The sequence below is a fragment of the Barbatula barbatula genome, assembly GCF_947034865.1.
Source record: "Barbatula barbatula genome assembly, chromosome: 5".
Taxonomy (NCBI): domain Eukaryota; kingdom Metazoa; phylum Chordata; class Actinopteri; order Cypriniformes; family Nemacheilidae; genus Barbatula; species Barbatula barbatula.
This window is the reverse complement of record NC_136769.1, coordinates 6,749,169-6,768,054: the sequence shown is the minus strand read 5'-3', so window position 1 is coordinate 6,768,054 and position 18,886 is coordinate 6,749,169. Positions and strand designations below refer to the sequence as shown.

General features: G+C 38.1%; 3 protein-coding genes across 5 annotated transcripts; all 3 read left to right on the top strand.

Moving 5' to 3' along the window:
- The first annotated feature begins 3,037 nt into the window (after window positions 1-3,037).
- Window positions 3,038-7,916, top strand: c1qtnf6a (C1q and TNF related 6a). The gene is made up of 3 exons (XM_079455831.1): window positions 3,038-3,195; window positions 4,730-4,912; window positions 5,948-7,916. The coding sequence occupies exons 1-3, from the start codon at window positions 3,069-3,071 to the stop codon at window positions 6,493-6,495; spliced, it is 858 nt and encodes a 285-aa protein (XP_079311957.1). The 5' UTR covers window positions 3,038-3,068; the 3' UTR covers window positions 6,496-7,916.
- A 2,302-nt stretch (window positions 7,917-10,218) lies between these two features.
- Window positions 10,219-13,347, top strand: mettl26 (methyltransferase like 26). Of its 2 annotated transcripts, XM_079457025.1 has the most exons (7): window positions 10,225-10,496; window positions 10,585-10,794; window positions 11,409-11,571; window positions 11,666-11,725; window positions 11,818-11,885; window positions 12,178-12,256; window positions 12,420-13,347. In XM_079457025.1, exons 2-7 carry the CDS (start codon window positions 10,592-10,594, stop codon window positions 12,474-12,476), a joined length of 630 nt encoding a protein of 209 aa, XP_079313151.1. In that variant the 5' UTR covers window positions 10,225-10,496; window positions 10,585-10,591; the 3' UTR covers window positions 12,477-13,347. The 2 variants fall into 2 exon arrangements, with proteins under 2 accessions (XP_079313150.1, XP_079313151.1); XM_079457024.1 differs by having other exon boundaries at window positions 10,219-10,794.
- On the top strand, window positions 13,343-18,617 carry ankrd40 (ankyrin repeat domain 40). 2 transcript variants are annotated; one of them, XM_079457022.1, is made up of 5 exons: window positions 13,343-13,869; window positions 15,044-15,192; window positions 15,273-15,851; window positions 15,935-16,116; window positions 16,855-18,617. In XM_079457022.1, the coding sequence occupies exons 1-5, from the start codon at window positions 13,736-13,738 to the stop codon at window positions 16,999-17,001; spliced, it is 1,191 nt and encodes a 396-aa protein (XP_079313148.1). In that variant the 5' UTR covers window positions 13,343-13,735; the 3' UTR covers window positions 17,002-18,617. The 2 variants fall into 2 exon arrangements, with proteins under 2 accessions (XP_079313148.1, XP_079313149.1); XM_079457023.1 differs by lacking the exon at window positions 13,343-13,869 and adding an exon at window positions 14,500-14,732.
- The last annotated feature ends 269 nt before the right edge of the window (window positions 18,618-18,886 follow it).

The following is an 18,886-nucleotide window of genomic DNA, read 5'->3' as shown; positions in this document are numbered from 1 at the left end:
GACCATCAACTTCTAAATAAGTAAAATCATATACTGTACAGACAGGCAGACAAAACTTTACTTGTATACATCCTTATTGGTCCTCCGATAGTCCTCTCTAAGATCGACCGATATCTGTCTGAATTATTCATTTCTAAAGTTTTCATTCTGTCTCTCCACTATAGGCAGCAGTAGGCAGCTCATTACACAAAGCATTTTGTATTAATGCACATTACATTTGACAAAAAATACACCCTCAGCCTCATATCATTCGAAACTTGTATTTGAATTTTTCTTCTGTGAAACAAAAAATAAGATATTTTGAGAAATGTCTATTTTTTTGTGTCCAGACAGTTAAAGTCAATGTGGTCCAATGTTGTCTGGATAGTACCAAATTTCTTCAAAGTATCTTCTTTTGTGTTTTGCAGAAGAAAGAAAGTCATACAGGTCTGAAATAACATGAGGGTGAGTAAATGCTAAGGAAATGTATTTTTTTTGGGTAAAAGCGGGTCAACGGGTCAGTTGGACTTTTGGGAAATAAAACCAATGTACCTTAATGGAAGAAATTGCTGTTGACATGCTAAATCGGTTGTATCTGATCTAAAGAAAGGTCCAGTTATGCCATTTTAAACCCTAAAACAATATGATTTGTATCCAGGCTTTAAACATCCAGGATCCACGAAAAAATGAATTAATTTAAAATAAAAAATAAATAAATTTGAATGACTAAAACTTGGAATATAATCTCTTGTTATTATACTTTCGTGGATGCTTTTTGGATCACTTTTAACATGTATTTTATGGAAATTGTAACACAAATGACAAGCAGACGATTTGAAACAACACATTTCGAGGTGAACTGTTCCTTTTAATTCTTGCACGTTTCTTTTCACAATTCGAAAAGCTCTTACTAAACCAAAACAAATAGATTTTCTAAATCTCTTTCACAGATGCTGATCCTGACAGAGGATAATCTCATATGCTTACAACAGCCTTAGAGGAAACTCTCGGACAACACATGAATGAACTCATGGAGAGCGTGTAGTGTGGGTTGAACAGAGGACAAAATAAGCTTGTGCCAATCAAAGGTTGGTAATGATAATGACAGACCATAATTTTCTTTCCATATGGAGCGAATGAGATGAGTGCTATTACATAAGTAACAGGAATTCAACCGATGACCCAGACATACTAATGGAAAACAGATGAGCGTGTGTTGTAGTTTATGTGCACATAAAGGCAATATACACTTTTGTGTCTTGATGTTTATTACAGTCGTTTCTTTAATACTGTAGTTCTTAAAACGCTCCAAAATATTTGTTTTCGTATGAATTTCTATGAATCGAGGTTGCCTTGCATTCTCTAAAATAACTTCAAATAATTTTGAGATGCTTGATATATGTAGATATTATCCCAACTAGTTGATCTACATTCCTTTCCTCAGGAAGCTGTGCAAATCTATACAATCAATCACTGTGGTCCTGACTGTAAAAGTGACTTGAGTCTCAGGCAAAGATTTCGGTAACACTTTCTATGAAGCCTGCATTTATAGTGCATTATAAAGTATGCCTTATAAACAGCCATTGTCTTATAAATAATAATAACAACAACAACAACAGTTACAATATAAAACAATACACACCTATTTGTGGTTATACGTGTATAATAATGTATAACACATGATGAGGTCTGCATTTATAATGCATTATGATGGTCGTCTTATTGCATTATAACAGATGCATAATACCTTGTTAAATAACCTTACAAAATGAATTGTATCCCATGAATAATCAAATATTTGTTGTAAGTTTACAAATCCATTTTGTATGGTTATTTAACAAGGTATTATGCATAAAGCAATAAGACTACCATTAGAATGCGTTATAAATGCGGATCATCGTGTGTTATACATTATTATTCACGTACAAGTGGTGTGTATTATAATATCTTGTAACTTTTGTTGATATTATTTATAAGACAGTATAACATACTATAATGCTGTTTATAAGGCATTATGCATACCTTATAATGCACTATAAATGCAGACTTCATAGAAAGTGTTACCAAGATTTCTTCTTCTGCAAAGTGCTCTTTAGTTAATACAGTGTATGAGCATTTCCATAATCTGGGGTCAAAATATCGCTGAAAGCTAGAACAAAATCGCTGGGGAGTATAGCTCACAGAATGAAGCAACAATGATACCTAAACACATAAATTGTAGATTCAGAAAGACTGAAAGTGGTCTACTTTGTGTGCTTTAGATGAAAAGTTTAATAGCATAAAATGAATAGTTTTTTAATAAAATCAAATGTTGTTTATTTAGGGAAATTAGGTTAATAGATAAACAATAGATGTCCAATATCTTCTTTTAGATATTTGAGTAAATGTCTCTTATATCTGTACATGCTCATGGTCAAATTGTGTTATTAATAGTTTTGGTTTGCTCGTAGGAGAAGAACATAGGTCTCACAGACCAGAGCCCAAAAATCTGGGTTATTCACATAACGAACTGCATCCTGCAGACATGCGCATGACAACCTCTCAAGTTTTTTTTTGTTTCCTGTGGCTTTGCTTCAGTTTGTCAGCTCTTAGAAATGCTTATTTTTCCAAATTGTTGCTTTCTTCATTTTCAGTTTAAAAAACAAATACAGGAAGGAAACTTTTAAGACACAAATTTCACTTTCTGAAAACAGTTTGTATGAACGTTATAAAGTCTATTTTAACAGTATCTTTTTTACACATAATTACAATTTTGAACAAATAGTTCACCCACAAATGAAAATGATTTAGTCATTTACTTTCTCATGTCGTACCAAACCTGTTTGACTCTCTCTCTTAGCACAACACAAAAGAAGATATTTTGAAGAACATCCAATTACTCTATGGACACAAAACAACTGAGACATTTCTCAAAATATCTTCTTTTGTGTTTTACGGAAGACAGAGTCCCATATAGGTTTTGAAAAATCATGTCATATTTTTTTAGAACTTTGGGTGAACTATCCCCTTTAAAAGAAATGGAAAAGTCTGTCTCAATCGAGAGGTTCATTGTGTGTTTGGGAATGTGATGGGAGAAAGGCAGTGAGGGAATGGGCGGGCGAGTTAGAGAGAGAGGAAGCAAGGGAAAGAAAACGGAGTGGGAATTTTGTTCTGTTCTCTTTCTCTACCTCTCTCTTCTCAGCTCACTGACCAGCTGTGGCATCATCAGGGATCTCTGTAAGTTTTGCATACACACACACACACACACACACACACACACACACATATTAAATCAAACCTAAACTAGGAAATATTGGAAAACTTGTTTCATCATACCTTTTATACGGGGAAGGGTAGTAAGAATCAGAGTAAGAATCAGAGTTTAACATCACATGGAGCTTTTGTGAGCTTTCAGCAGGAAGTCTACACATGTGTGTTTTTAGGGTTTGTTAGCAGATTGCAGGCAGATGGAAAGATGCAGATGTGAACATATGCAAAGCGTACATGCCTTGCAGCGGCTGAGATCCGCTAGTGATGAATAGCAGCCACATGTCTGTAGCATATTTTACTGTAAACTGTTTGATGTGCAAGATAAACTATGTCCCGTTCGGTCCGATTTTGTTTGTTTAGACTTTTGGTGAGAGGATCACCGTGTTTTTAGTCTAAATCAACAGCATCCTACTGTTGTGACAAATTAGTTGGATTAGTTTTCTATTAGCTTCAATTTCACTGTGTGTTTCAACATGTTAGAGCCCCAAACCTGTTATAATGTGATGCTTGTATAGAGTTTGACTGCTGGCACACATCATGAAAATCCTCTTGGGGAAATTAAAGACCAATAGCAGCATTTGAGATTCCTTAGATCTTCTCAGCTGGGCTGCAGATCCACTGAGACTAGGGTTGGAAAACTGATCTTTGAGCTGCCAAAACCCGTGTTGGGCTCTTCACCGAAGAGAGGGAAACTCGCTGCGTGTGTGTGCTTTGAATTGTTTTGTTTGGGTGAATATGTCCCTATGCATTTACCGCAGGAGTGCTAAGGGCAAAATCAGAACATTTGGATTTATCTGTTCCTGATGTTGCAGTCTCTATAAAACAAGATGGAAAACTAGAGCCGAGATGTTTTCGCCCTTAACAATACTCTTTTTCGCTTACGTTGAATGCTAGTAGAACAGTGTCACTAGATATTTCTATTAAATTTTGGGATGTTATATGTCCAAAGATCCTGAAGACTTCTGTGCAGTTGTTTTGTATTCTCTCAGCAGAGCTGAAGATGGATACTTAGAAGATGAACTCCGGCACTTAAAAGCTTATGTGGGAGTTGAACAAAGAGACAGAGAGACAGACAGACTGTATTGTGTTAGTTAAGCCCTAGCTGTGTGTGCAGGTTGGACGCAGACCAACAGAAACATATGCGTCCTGTAGTTTCAGGCTGGTTTATTCTGGTTGTATATGGTTATAAATTATAGCCTATAAATTAAGTAATTTCACTTGGATGAATTACAGGTATACCGTGGGCAATAATAATGGATGTATATGTTATTTACATAATAGATTCGTGTTTTGGAAATAATCCACAATACTTCTATTGCAACATTTTTGTGTATCTTGATATGTAGGTTGTCCTTGTATTATTGCATTCATTAATAATTCAATAATTGTTCAATTTTTGATTTTGAAGTTTTGATTCTAACATTAAGAACCGCATTAAGGCTGTGATATACAGATCGACATTTTTGTTTGTTTACTTTTATTTATTTATGTATTTTCTTAGGTGCCATTATGTTTGAATTCGGGTTCATCTGTTTGCTTGTACATCTGGTTGCGTCTGTACCTCAACCGCCTTGCCGTCGATGCTGTGACCACCTCCCATCACTAGATGATGCTGCGAATCTAAGAGACAGCGTGCCTGCAATGCCTGAGGTCCGCACATACATCAACATGACCATTCTAAAAGGTACCCCCTAATTTATTGCTTCACCGACTGACTGAATTTGTCTTGTGGCTCCACCGAGACACATTATATCTTACATGACTAAAACAAACACAACACAAGATGGCCACATTCATGCAAGATGTTACCCAGACAAACTCCTTAATCCTCTATGGCATTGTTTATTGCAGACACAGCCAAACACTTCCCAAGTTCTAATAGAAGACTTGGCTCCCCCCAACTGAGTCAAACCATCTGCAGATGCATAACATGATGCATTACAACACATTTTAGAGTTTAAGCATCTGACTGTGCCGAAAGCAATTCAGTTCTTTAAATATATATATTTTTTTCTAAAATGTTTTCTCAGTTTTGCATAGTTACAGAATAAAAAAAACACATCCAGATTAACTCCACTGCTAATATTTAGTTTCAAGCATCCCACTAATCTAATTTCCCTATCTATGGCTTTTGGCACACAGTTACTCCGGATATTGACTATCCAAGTAAGCATTGTTGTGAATCCGCAGGGAAACAGAGCTCTCATTGGGCTGAACGTTACTGTATGACTGTGTTTTCAGCTGTATTTTCCCTCAGCTGGCCTCAGTTAACCTCTGTCAACTTGGTTCAGGAATTTCTGCTTCACTGGAGGCCAATTTGGTGAACAGGAAGTAACGGGCCTGGCAAGAAAGGTGCTGATGTGGCGGGAACGTCTTGTGCGCGTGCACGTTGAGTGTATTTAGTTACATTTTTAAGTCTTCTTGAAATCAAGAAGTACATGTTGACCTAGACAGAGAAAAAAAAGAAATTCCTTTGTTTGGACCTTTCAAAGCTGTGATTTGAGGTTTTGGGGTCTTATTTTAGCACAAGCATCATAAAGCTCTCCGGTTAACTCTTCTTTCAGGGCAACTAGTGTAAAGGCACAGCTGCATTTTGAAGAGAATCTTACAAAGCAAATGAAAAAGAATACATTCAGAATAAATGGCCATTAAACAGATATAAGACATGAACATATGTATTTAAAGGTTATTTTCACACTTTGTTTTCTTTCATTCCAAGGTGACAAGGGTGATCGGGGAGAAAGGGGAACTCCTGGAAAACCTGGGATGGAGGGTTCCACGGGACCACATGGGGCTGAAGGTCCCAAAGGAGCCAAAGGACAAGCCGGAGCTCCGGGTGACGCTTGTAAAACACAGCATTCTGCTTTCTCCGTAGGCCGACGGAAGTCCCTTCACAGCGTAGACAACTACCAGGCTCTGATTTTCGACACCATCTTCGTAAACAGCCCCGAACACTTCGACATGTTCGTTGGGAAGTACCGTTGCCGCATACCGGGTATCTACTTTTTCAATGTGAACGTCCACACATGGAACTTTAAGGAGACGTACTTACACATCATGCAGAACGAGAGCGAGAAGGCCATCGTTTACGCTCAGCCCAGCGAGCGTTCTATCATGCAGAGTCAGAGCGTGATGCTGTCTCTACAGGAAGGCGACGAGGTCTGGGTACGCCTTTACAAACGTGAACGTGAGAATGCGATATATAGCGACGATGTAGACATTTACATCACCTTTAATGGATACCTCATCAAGCCTGAGACGAAGTGAGACGATGAATCATTGTAAAGAAACAAAATTAACACGGACATGCTGTAGAAACAATTTAAAAGAGCTTAGCATCCCAACATTTTGTATTAGATTTCCTCAGTTCGACATAAAAACAATCTTGCACAGCGCATGAAAATAATTCCTCAAAAGAAAGCGTGAAGTCTTCCATGAAGGCTTCCACGAAATTGCTGGAAAATATAATCCTGATGCCACAGGCTTGTCTGTTTCAACTCTGCACCTAAAGGTCTGTGTGGAAAAGAGCTGGGCTGGTTTATATTAGCCGTTATAGAATGTTTACATGGTGTCCCTGACTATTTAGACAGCACTTTTACTGGCCCCTTTGACCTTAGGCAGACATTAACAGTATGTCATTACACGACATCATTATAAAGTGTGTAAGAACACTTATTCTGCTTGAGCTGCAAGAACTTTATTGGTAGTGGCTGAAATATTTTAACTTTTTCTGTCAAATTTACAGTGCTTCTTGCCCATTGTGGGATGTGTTGGTTGGTTTCCAGGGCATTGCTAAATGCCTACATGAAAGTGCATTAGAAAGTGTGGGTGTTCTGAGTTGTTGCTAGGTCAACTGGCAAGTCAAAAAGCCCATAATTTGTTGTTACACCTGAAAAATGAGGTTAACCCCAGCTGCCTTAAACTTTTTAGTGAATTCAACGTCAACTATAAGTTGTTATTTGAATTTGATGCTAAATTGTTATGTCAACTAATATTTTTAAGTTGACTCAACAAAACATTTAAGGCAGCGTATGATATTCTGCTTTAGATATGATCTAAACCTTTAGTCTGTAGGATTTTGTTCCCTTTAAATGATTTACTATGTTATTGCGCAACATGCAAAGATTTTTGCGTCCAAACACGTTTTAGAAAAGTAAAAGCATGCTTCTTGTCTCCTTCAAGATTAAAGCATAACTAAAGAACGCAGCACAAAAGATGCAGTGCACATTATACATTCAAATTTAATGTGTTTTTATTTTTGAATGAAGATTAAACAGTGGTGATAGTGATGCTTGCCTTTGACAACATAGCCTGAGGTGGTCTGCACCTAGTTGATGTTAAACAGGATGTATGTGGCTTTCCTTTTTGAGCAGCACAAAACCACTTGAGAGAGACTTAGATGATATAAAGAGAGGGAAGGTCATGTTTTGAAACTAGTGCTAGTAGTTTAGTCTCTGCCTCAGTTTGGCGCACAAAATCCTGCTGTTAGTGATTCTGATACTATAACAAGGTGCTTAATAAAATGTAACATCAGGTGCTAAACGTTCTTGTTAACACATAAGGTGGTAAAGTTAAATACTTGACTGCATTGATTTTCTTGTGATTTAATTGTATTAAAAGGAATACATGGTGCTTTTTGTAATCGGATGTCTATTTTTTAATGGCACAATAAAAGTTGATTTCCTCCGATGTTTGTTTGGATAAATGATCAAATAAACAGGCGACAAAATGGATTTCAGGGACAATTGATATACAAGGTCAGAATCTTTTATTGCATGGAGCCATTGATTAAAGGGAGAGTTCATGCTAAAATGAAAATTCTGTCAATATTTACACACTCTCGGATTATTCGTAACCTTTATAAATTTCTTTGTTCGGCTGAACACAAAGGAAGTTATTTGAAAGAATGTCAGTAACCAACCAGATCTCAACCCCCATTTACAGCCAAAGGGAAAATAAATAACCTACTATGGGAGTCAATGGGGAATTACTGACATACAATATGACATACTATACAAAATTAACAAACATTTTCAAAATAAGAGTCCTAAACTAAATTAAATCAATGAATGATACTGATCCGTTTACTCTCATGTCGCTTGTTTTTTACTATGAATTCATCAGCAGATTCTTCAGCGCAGTGCACATATTAAGTTAAACACAACTAAACCTCAGAGCGAACATTGCGATGGATTCTGTGCTGATTTATAAGCAGTATTGACTAATAAGTATCAGGCTTAAAACAGCTGAGCTAAAAGACCCGTACTGATGTTTCCGTGTTAAGATCGCATGAGAGACCTTTACCTCTGTAATCCTCACATTATAAAAAAATAATAATAAAATAAATAATCAACAAGTTCTGCTTTTACAGATGCATGACACCACAGAACTCAAGAAATACATGCACCATGTCCTGAGAAAGTATTGTTAAAATAGTCACTTACTGTAATAAATAATATGAAAATAAATGAATTAGTCAGATTAAAATAATATTTTTGAATGGCGTGCAATTGTGAAAGACACTCTGTGCAGCTAGAAGGTGGCGTAAAAAATGTTTAACTGACAACTGAACTGCACTGAAACTCATCATTTGACGTATTACACACAACTATCTTCACATTTACTGTCTGACACTACCAAACATTCACCTATGAGCTAAAGATTTAAAATTTGCGGCCACCATGAAAAGTTCTTAATAAAATACAGTAGCAACGAATCACTTGATCCTGTACAAAACACAATATGAATATCAATGTGCATTCGAATAAATAAAAAAGATATTACTCACTGATAAATATAGGAATTGGACTGAACTCCATACTGATGTGCTGATGACTGATAGTTAAAGAATTTGTATACTGTGCTAGGCTTTAATGGACTAGTTTTTGATGCACTTATGTATTTTGTTGCCTATGTTGTTATAATTGCTTCCAATGTTTTCTCATCTATAAGTCGCTTTGGATAAAAGCGTCTGCTAAATGACTAAATGTAAATGTAAAATAATGTGTTAAAGCCTCAACTTCCTCCACAAAACCATGAAGACTACAATAAATAGTTTTCCTGTAGCTCAAGAGCATTGTGTTAACAACGCAAGGTTGTGGGTTTGATCCCAGGGTATTGCAGATACCTATGTAAAATGTATAGAATAATGCAATGTAAGTCTCTTTGGATAAAAGCGTCAGCCAAATGCTTAAAAAAATGTAAAGACATGTAAAGACAGAACTATGAGGAACAGCTGGCAAAAAGTACAAACGAATTGTCTTGAATGCTTCTGTAACATTTAATGTTTTCACTGAATGTTGCTTCTTTTAAATATGTTGTTATGTGTCTCTTTAGATTAGATTAGATAAGATTCAACTTTATTGTCATTACACATATACAAGTACAGTGTAACGAAATGTTTTCATCACAACCACATATTATTCTGATTTGTACGAAGGCTATACAAACAGATAGTTTGTATAGCCTAACCTTCTCATATAACAACCAAATAAACAAAGCAAAAGCTATTGAACAACTTCTGTCTCTCGAACACAGAACGCCTCAGAAATAAATGAGAAAGTGTGATTCGAGAGATTGATATAGAAAAGATAAGCTGTCACAAAAGGTGTAAAATGTCCACTCTATAATGGACGGATCGATGTATGGGAACACATGAATGTCACATCTAAGAAGTGTTGCATAAATCCTGAGATTAAATTTCATGTTTCAATAGAAAACTTAGAACCTATGAACAATGTCACCATTTAATGTTTTGAGACATTTGTAGCATTATACATATTATTCCTTCCTTTTTTTAACAAGGATACAAAAATATTTATAAAAGTACATCATCCCGAATCGTTACACTTAGTAACATTTAATTCAGACTTCTCATGGTGGCTCGCAAACCGATTGGCGATCCAAGTACCGCGAGAGCGACCTATGGAGCGATACTGTGATGTCATGTGCCGATCGGTTTGCGCATCTGATGCCCGCTTTCCTGTGCGCGTCTTTTCCAAACAAATAGGAAGTTGAAGTTACACCGTTGCATCATGGGATGCAAATGTCAATGCCTTCACACTCTTGCGATTACAACCACTAAATGGAACAAATAGAGAACCGTTAAAGACAGAATGCAGAAATGTTGCATCCTTGCCATCTTTCATCGTCGTGAATGATTGTTTCAAGTGACCGTTTGCATCCATTATACAGACGCACGAACGCGTTTCTGAAATGTGGACCATTCACGACCTCCTTTAATTCGCAGCTGCTTGGAGCTTTTAAAGGTCTTGTTGGATTTCCAGGTCGAGCAACGTCGCTTAAATTGATAACTGCGGCGGTATTTACGCAGCTGCGTTTCTCTTCTGATTCCAGGAACTGCATGTGCAAAATGCTGAATGCACCAGCCGCGGATAGAAATAAAGATCCGATCCTTTCTGTTTTGAAGAGCAGAGTGAAATCAGACAGACACGGGAATGCCTTGGAAATATCGTCGGGCACAGGTCAGCACGTCGTTCACTTTGCCAACGCGTTGCCAAATATTACATGGCAACCATCCGAAGTTGATTCGCACTCCTTATCGAGGTAAGAAATGGACAGTCTTGCATTTCATAACATGTTCTGTTAGCGGTGTCACAACACAATTTGTGTCGATAAAATGCCATCTGTATATTTTATTTCATTTAGTCATTCAAATCTTATAACAAGAACGAAGCTTTCACCTCTTTATATTTACAGGGCAAATGCTTATGTTTGAAGGGCAGCTAGTTATGATGTTTTATTTACACATTATTCTTTGAAACGTATCTGTCTTTTGCATCTTGTGATTTGGTTCAAAGTTCACGTAATGTTAAGTTAAAAAACTCGAAGACAATGGCAGGTGCAGTGTAAAGGTTTATCACTAGAGGGCGCCATCTATTAACTCTTAAAATAAATGCTTGGCTTTGTTAAAGATTCTGTATAGGCTAAATTATATTGTTTTGTAATTGTATATCTAGTTTTGCTGCTTACCAGAATGGCACCTGCTACTGAATGCTAAATGTTAGTTATTACATGTGATTTCATGAAACTAGTAACTTTGTTTTAGCACCTAATGTACTATTGCTCCTGTATGACATATGGCTTATTGCTCTCTGTAAGTCGCTTTGGATAAAAGCATCTGCAAAATGACTAAATGTAAATGATCTTTTCTGTTGTAGTATAGAGGTGTATAGGCAGCATTATAGGCTGCCGAATGTAAAGCCAGCCATCTACCTTGATGCATCACAGAGTTGGGAGACCTGGTACGGAATTCAACCCGAGTCATGTGAGCTCATTGTCAACATCAACATGATGCACATCTCTCCTCTAGCATGCACAAAGGTATCACGTATGCCCACTTTAAGTCATGTTTTTGTTTGTATTGGCTGTTTAAGCTGACTATTCATATAAAATAAAAATAACTGCATTTTTTCAGGGTTTGTTTAATGGTGTTGGAAAGATACTCAAGCCTCAGGGATTGCTTCTGATTTACGGGGTAATTTAATATAGTCGAATTACGGTCACATGTATTTCGATTGTGTTTATATGTTCAGTTGTCCAACTCTGGCTTTGATATTTTATTTGCAGCCATATTCTGTCAATGGAACAATTTCCCCTCAGAGCAATGTTGACTTTGACCACAGCTTAAGATCAAGGTTGGTGTCGAAGCAATTCTTTGGTAAAACGTTTTCATTTATTTAGTCTAAGAATGCGCTATAGATGTTTTTTGTTCTCAACATGTTTTTGAAAGCATTGTGTTAAAGTATTTACCCATTGACAAAACAATTTATTATTCGAAGATATGAGTAATTGTTTGTCCAACAACCCCAAAAAAGAAATTTAGTATTGAAAAAGAAATAAATTCAAACAAGAGGCTTTTTTACAGTTATCACTCTGCAACATGATGTTTTGTTGTTTTTTATTAATTTGTTCAATTTTGTCGTGCAGAAATCCAGATTGGGGTCTAAGAGATATATCTTTCTTGACATCGCTCGGCCAAGACAATGGATTGCGACTTGAGGAAATTGTAAGAGTTTTAACAAAGCAAACATTTTAATTTACGACGTGATGTAGTAGATTATAATGTTGTTTTTGTTTTTGTAAGATTGTGTAATCTGATGACACGCATCATAAAGTAATTCACTGAAATATATGATGCACACTAAAAAAATGCACGTTTGTTTTTCTAGGTTGATATGCCTGCCAACAATAAGTGCCTACTGTTTCGCAAGGACAGCGTGGTTTGATGCAGTATATTTGTACCATAGTGCATACATGTATATGCAGTATGCCGTGTTTTAACTGTTCAGTGATAATAAATAATAGGATGGAACAGGAATAAACGTTAACGTTGAAAAATAAGTGGAGTCAACATATTTACAAATGCAATGCTAAAATAAACGGGAGGTTTGGCACGTGTGGTAGTAGATGGTGGGACAGTACCAAACATATTTCTTTATCTAACATGATCTCTTAAGTCTTATCCATTTGTGTGGCTATTAATGAAATAAGCATTCTTACAAAATACGATCGACGCTTTATTGGTTGGTTACAATTCAAAGGTTGTTGTTTGATTTTCAAAGCAGTACATTTGTGTACGAGTGTTTAATAACACATGTTATGCAGTGCTCGAATTGAATCAAGTCTTATGGGGGTCCCCACCATAAGACTTATTTTGTGGGGCTTCGTGTCGAAAATGTAAAATTTATACAAAATACACAACATATTTGATCATAATATGCGTAACTATATTTATTCAAAGCAGGCTTACATAAAAGAACAGGCTTTTACTGTATTTTGGATCAAATAAATACAGGTGAACAGAAATGATATATGAACGGTTGTTTGGCGTTTCAAATTGAAAGTCACACGACAACTAGCCCATAAACAAACTTAATTTCAATTATGATAAATAATTCATTCACAAAATTTACCAAATCCATCGTACTTTTGTCAATATCATTTTTACTCCAATAAAAATATCTGAGGGGTACCCGGTTCCCCCCCGGCCCCCCTTCAATTCGAGCACTGATGTTATGTCATAAACGCGTGTCTCTGTTGTTTCTTTAACACAAGCACGTTTCCCAAATGAATAAAGTACACCAGTTTATCAAAGCGACACCACACATTATCATCTTTATTTATCTTTCCCTTGAACTCCGGTCAGACTTTAACTCAGGAACGTTTCTCATCGACGACAAGCCGGAACCAAAGATCACGATCTGCAGGTGCCACACCGAAAACTGCCCCCAAAATGGGCGCTGCGGCGGCGACGAGAGGAATGTAGTAGTCGGCAAAAGATTTTTTTAAACCCATCCAACACATTACACCGTTTTAACAGGGACGAATCGATCCTCAAGACTTGAATTACACCCCCGTCTCATCCGTATCGGAAATCACGCGTATTATTCAAAAGTTCTGTCGGGTCGAGTGTCTTATTTTGGTCCCTGCTAAACAACACCGTGTCGGATCGCATGAAGCTTTCATTTCCGTAAAGACTTGAATAATGTCAACGACGTCGCTGGATAAAGAGCTGCAGGAGAGACTGAGAGAGGCCAGTGCCATCGGAGATCTAGACGAGGTGAAGTCATTAGTGGAGAGCGGGGCGAACGTCAACTCTCAAAATGAGATTAACGGATGGTGCGTATGAACTCTCGTCACATGGCTTTTAACTGTTTGTCACTAAATCCATAATAAAAATCCGTCATGTAACACGTAAGTGTGTTTTTGGCCTCATTCCAATAGGATTTATTAGTTCCACCAGATAACATCCCACCCAAAACCTTCATGGCAACCACATAGTTCCCATTATAACCACGCACGGAGTTTGTGTGTTACGCTTTCCTTCAGTTTAGTCCTGTAAAACAGATAAGCTAGATACAAGTCTAGTATTTATATGCATGCAGGAAATGTTAAAACACCAATGCAATGACATGATACGTGACCAGGGGTCGCTGTCTCTCCATGCCACCGAACACATTCACTCATCATTATCCAGACACACCCCTGTTTGACGGTTGTGGCTGGAAGGGATGCAACATCTCGCCATAAAGTTACAGCAAATTATCTCAGGTATTGCCTAAACCCACCTAAACCTAACCTTACAATAAAGAACGAATTAACTGTTGTCTGCGTTACAAAAACGATGTGGTATTGAAGTGAGGTAGCTGTATACCTTCTAGCCAAAACCCTGTTTGGCTGGGTGGCCTCAATTGGGTGTGATTTAAGGTGATGGCCTTACTAAACGTTCACAGGTGTTAAAGGTAAAGGATTATATTTATTAACAAAATTTCTGTTTGATATGGGGTGATGACACGAACATCTTTTTATCGCTTGGCGTGCAACATTGTTTGTGGGTGGGAAGACGGTGGAAATTCTTAAATGAAATTTCATGGCAGACGTTATTTATTAGGCAACCGTGTTTTGAAACAAGCTAAGTCTTTCTTTTGAGTGTAGATTGTTGTTGAGCTACTTGTTAAAGTAATGGAGTTGTTCGCCTGAATGTAAGAACCTTTTGGATACTTGTTAGTTCATTTCATTATCATTTGGCAATGTAACGCAACAATACTCTACAATAAAAACTAAAATAATTGACAGTATTGACACGTATAAAAACAAAATTGTTGACGTTCCATATCTTGTCCAGTGTTCATTTGCACAATGTGGGAATTAATGGCTATACAACAAACAAACAAACATGTTTAAAATCGAACGTTTGCTATGCATCACCAAAGATCTAATGGATTTAATTACGTTCATCGCCAACAGCTCTTGGCACGTGTTTGAGATGTTGTCGTGTCCTCTGTTTATCCAGGACGTGTTTGCATTGGGCCTGTAAAAGAAACCACAAACAGGTAGTGGCGTATCTTCTGAACGCCGGAGCTGACAAAGACATTCTTACTGCGAAAGATGAGTTAGCCGTTCAGCTCACTTCGAAACCTGAAATCAGACGACTACTTGGAGGTACGTTCTTAGATCGACAAGACTTCTTAACTCTGTTCTCATTGCAGTTCGTAACCCTTCTGTCCATCATCTTTTTTTAGTGGAAGAAGAAGATTTTCCAGAGTTAAAGGAACCTGAGTTGCCAATCATCCCCAACTATCTTTCCAACCCGCCCTTTCTGTACAGCAAGCTGGATAAAGATAATCTGAGTATATCACAGCATGTGTCGCAGAACGGCACCAACAATCATCCAGAACCCTTAGAGTCTGAACCAGCAACCCTCTCCCCGACACAAGAGCAACAACTTCCTCCCCAACAGCCTAAGAGTCTTTACACAGACAGCCAGAGCCAGCAAGAGTTATCCTACATCCCCGTCGTGGAGCAGAACGGCGTTGTGCCGAGCCCTGTGGTGAATGGAGGTTTGCCCATGGAGCTCTCCTCAGAGACTCATCACGCCAACCACTGCGAGTTTTCCCACCCTCACACTAGAGCACAGAACGGGCCGGTGTGCCCCACACTTCCTTCCCCCAGCGGGAGCACCAGCCAGCCCCAGGTTCCCAACGGCACCGTCACCCGGCAGCAATCCATCCCCCAGCAGATCAACTGCTCCCAGCTCCCCGGCTCCGTGCCCGCCTTCCAGCCCTTCTTCTTCACCAGCACATTTCCTGTTAACGTGCAAGGTACAGCGAGAACTTGCGAAAGAACACTTTCTGCATTCTGTCTACAACTTTTCACATGACTCATTCTTGTGGGTTTTTTTCAGAGCTGGTCCTGAAGGTGCGAATCCAGAACATCAACGTTAGAGAGAACGACTTCATCGAAGTGGAACTTGACCGGCAGGAGTTGACGTACAGGGCGCTGCTCCGCGTGTGCTGTCGCGAGCTGGACATCAGCGCTGAGCACGTGGAGAAGATCCGCAAGCTGCCCAACACTATGCTCCGAAAGGTGAAGCTTGATCTTAGTGACAAGAGCTAACATAGCGTTGACATCGTCTTATGACAGTGAGTTTGTGATCAGAGTACCCGACCCGGCATGTAACATGTTTTATTTATTTCGGACCGCTTCGTTATTTGTTGATTTCACAGTATTTACACACACAGCTTTGTAGTCAAGCAATCTGAATACTCCAGTGCTGTCCTACGTTTAAAAAACCCCTGTGGTGAAAATCAATACATTTTTTATGTTGTTTATCAGGTGTGGCCTAATGGTTAGAGCGTTGGGCTTGTGATCAGAAGGTTCCCTTTGCCCTTGAGCAAGGCACCTTTCCCCTGATTGCTCTGCAGTTATGTGCCACTGTATAAAACTACTTGTAAGTCGCTTTGGATAAAAGCGTCTGCCAAATGAATAAATGTAAATATAAATGTAAATGGGTCAGCAGTTTGAGGCATAAATATGCAGATAGATTCTGGTCTTTTATGGGATACAATTATCGACCACAGGGGAACTTTAAAAATCCATTCTCTGATGCAACAAGATCATTCTGGATTGAATATCAAAAATGAAAATGAATTCTATATCACATTTCAGCGTGGCTTCCCACGAAAAAAATTAAGAATGATAACTGTTTAATTTGAGGCTTTTCTACACAAATGCTTCTCTGTTTGCCTCAGCTGTTGTACATATAAAAACATGTTGTACTGTTAAATAGCCACCTTTCTAAACATACGTCTGTTGTTTTCTCAGGATAAGGATGTGGCGAGGCTTCAGGACTTCCAGGAGCTCGAGGTGGTCCTGGAGAAAACTGAAGGCTTGTCGCTGTTCTCTGGAAGTCAGGGCGGTCTGGCCGATCGGCCCTGCTACAACATGAAGGCATCCCGGCTCACCTACTAGCTTCATATTAGCATCCCTGTGGGGCAAACTGACTCGCTGTTTTTTGGGACATGCTTCTTTCCATCCCAAACTATTTATTCATTTCTGTTCTCAAAATACACTGCTATCGTCCTCCTATTTTGGTCGATAACCCGTTTAAGATATTAGCCTTACCCCTTCATTCTTCATTATCAGATGGATCTTTAGTGCCTCCTCCAGTGTATCCATAGATAACTCGTTTGAGCTCTTAACAGGTTTTGGCAGGTTTCGCTCTGGGACAGCTTTTTTTCATCGGCCCACGCTTCAATTTGAATATTTAAATGCATTTTGTTCACAACTGGACTCGGGGAAAATATTCAAATCAACCAAATTTGCATACTTTCCGAACCTTGGACCTGTCTCGCGGCCTTGCCTTCGTATCGGGTCACTGTGCAAGAGCTGGTGCGTTGCTTCAACAGAGATCGGTCGATCGTACCTACACCGCAGCGGACGTCCACCGTTCCATCTCAAGAGAGTGTTTTGAACTGTCAAGTGTAGACTTATATTGATCCGGGAAAGCCACAGTTATTTCATTTAAATGTTTTGAAATTAAGATGTTATTTGGTTGCCAGACAGCTCTCTGTGCACTTTAACCAAACCCTGCCATTTATTTGAAAAGTTTATTTTTATTGAGCCATTTCAGAGCTGTTTCTCAAATGCTGTTCAGTCAATTTAAGCCAAATATTTTCTGCAGGCTGCTCTGTGACTGCTTGGAACAGACCGACCTCACGATTTTGCAAATGTCCCCTGTTTCGCCCACTAAACAATGTAGCAAGTTCCTTTTTATTCCCCCAAGGAAGAGCTTGATTTGAGAGAAAATAATACAATCTTTAACCCCGGAGAGCTTCCATTGATTCTCATATTGGCCTACCTTGAGATGTTTAATTCTCACTTATTTGATACGCAGGATGTGTATTTAAGCAGGAACAGTAGTGCCATTCTTCAATTCTGCATTCTTCAACATACTTTTGGATTACAGTTTGGTTAATTCAACCGTGGCAAATGTTTGAGATTAGATTTAGAAGAGATGCATAAACACTACATAGTTGTATATTAGCTTTTGACTTTATACAGGTTGTGTTAACGTGGGAACAGTACTCTCAAGTCATGATTTCTCCTAATGGAATTCCGAAGTTGTTTTGTAGTTTTGTTGGCAGGTTGGGCAGTCTATCCATAACCAAGCATAATATGATTAACATTTGTTGCTTCTATTGTTCACGGTTAACATTAGCCAATGTATGTTAACTTTTCAACACTGCTAAATTATTTCATTTTTTAATGTACTATTTTTTAGTATAATATAAATACTAGAATTTGGGGATTAAAAGAAGTTTAAACTTGAATTGAAATGAAATCATTTTAAATTCTTTAATGTTTATTTTGAGCAAGTATTTTTTCATGTTTGCTCATTTTGAGTCGTAGGTTTAGAAGTTCAGAGGTGAGCTTGTTAGAGGTCATCAGTCATGTTCTAAAGGTCAGTTTGACTAAGCCTATGCATTTTGATTCCAGATATTTGAGATGTTCCTCGTACTTTGATACAACAGTGCGTTGTCTTTACTGACAATACTTATTACTTTGATAAAGCATGGGCAAAAGTTATTCAGAATTGTTTTTCTTGACTTGAAATGCAGATGGAAAGATGTCTGTCTTTGGAAATAACAAAAAGACTAGGCACCATGCCATTGCTAAACGTCACCAATAGAGGACAGGCTTAAACTAGTCTTGGTAAGGAATCAAGAGATGCAGACTGAATGTTTTTAAGAGAAAGGAACATTTTCCACTTCATTAAAGTGGACATCCACTAGTGACCGGGACTGTTGCACCCTGTAGAATTTGGTCTTGTATACGCTTTTCTTGTTTTTGACTC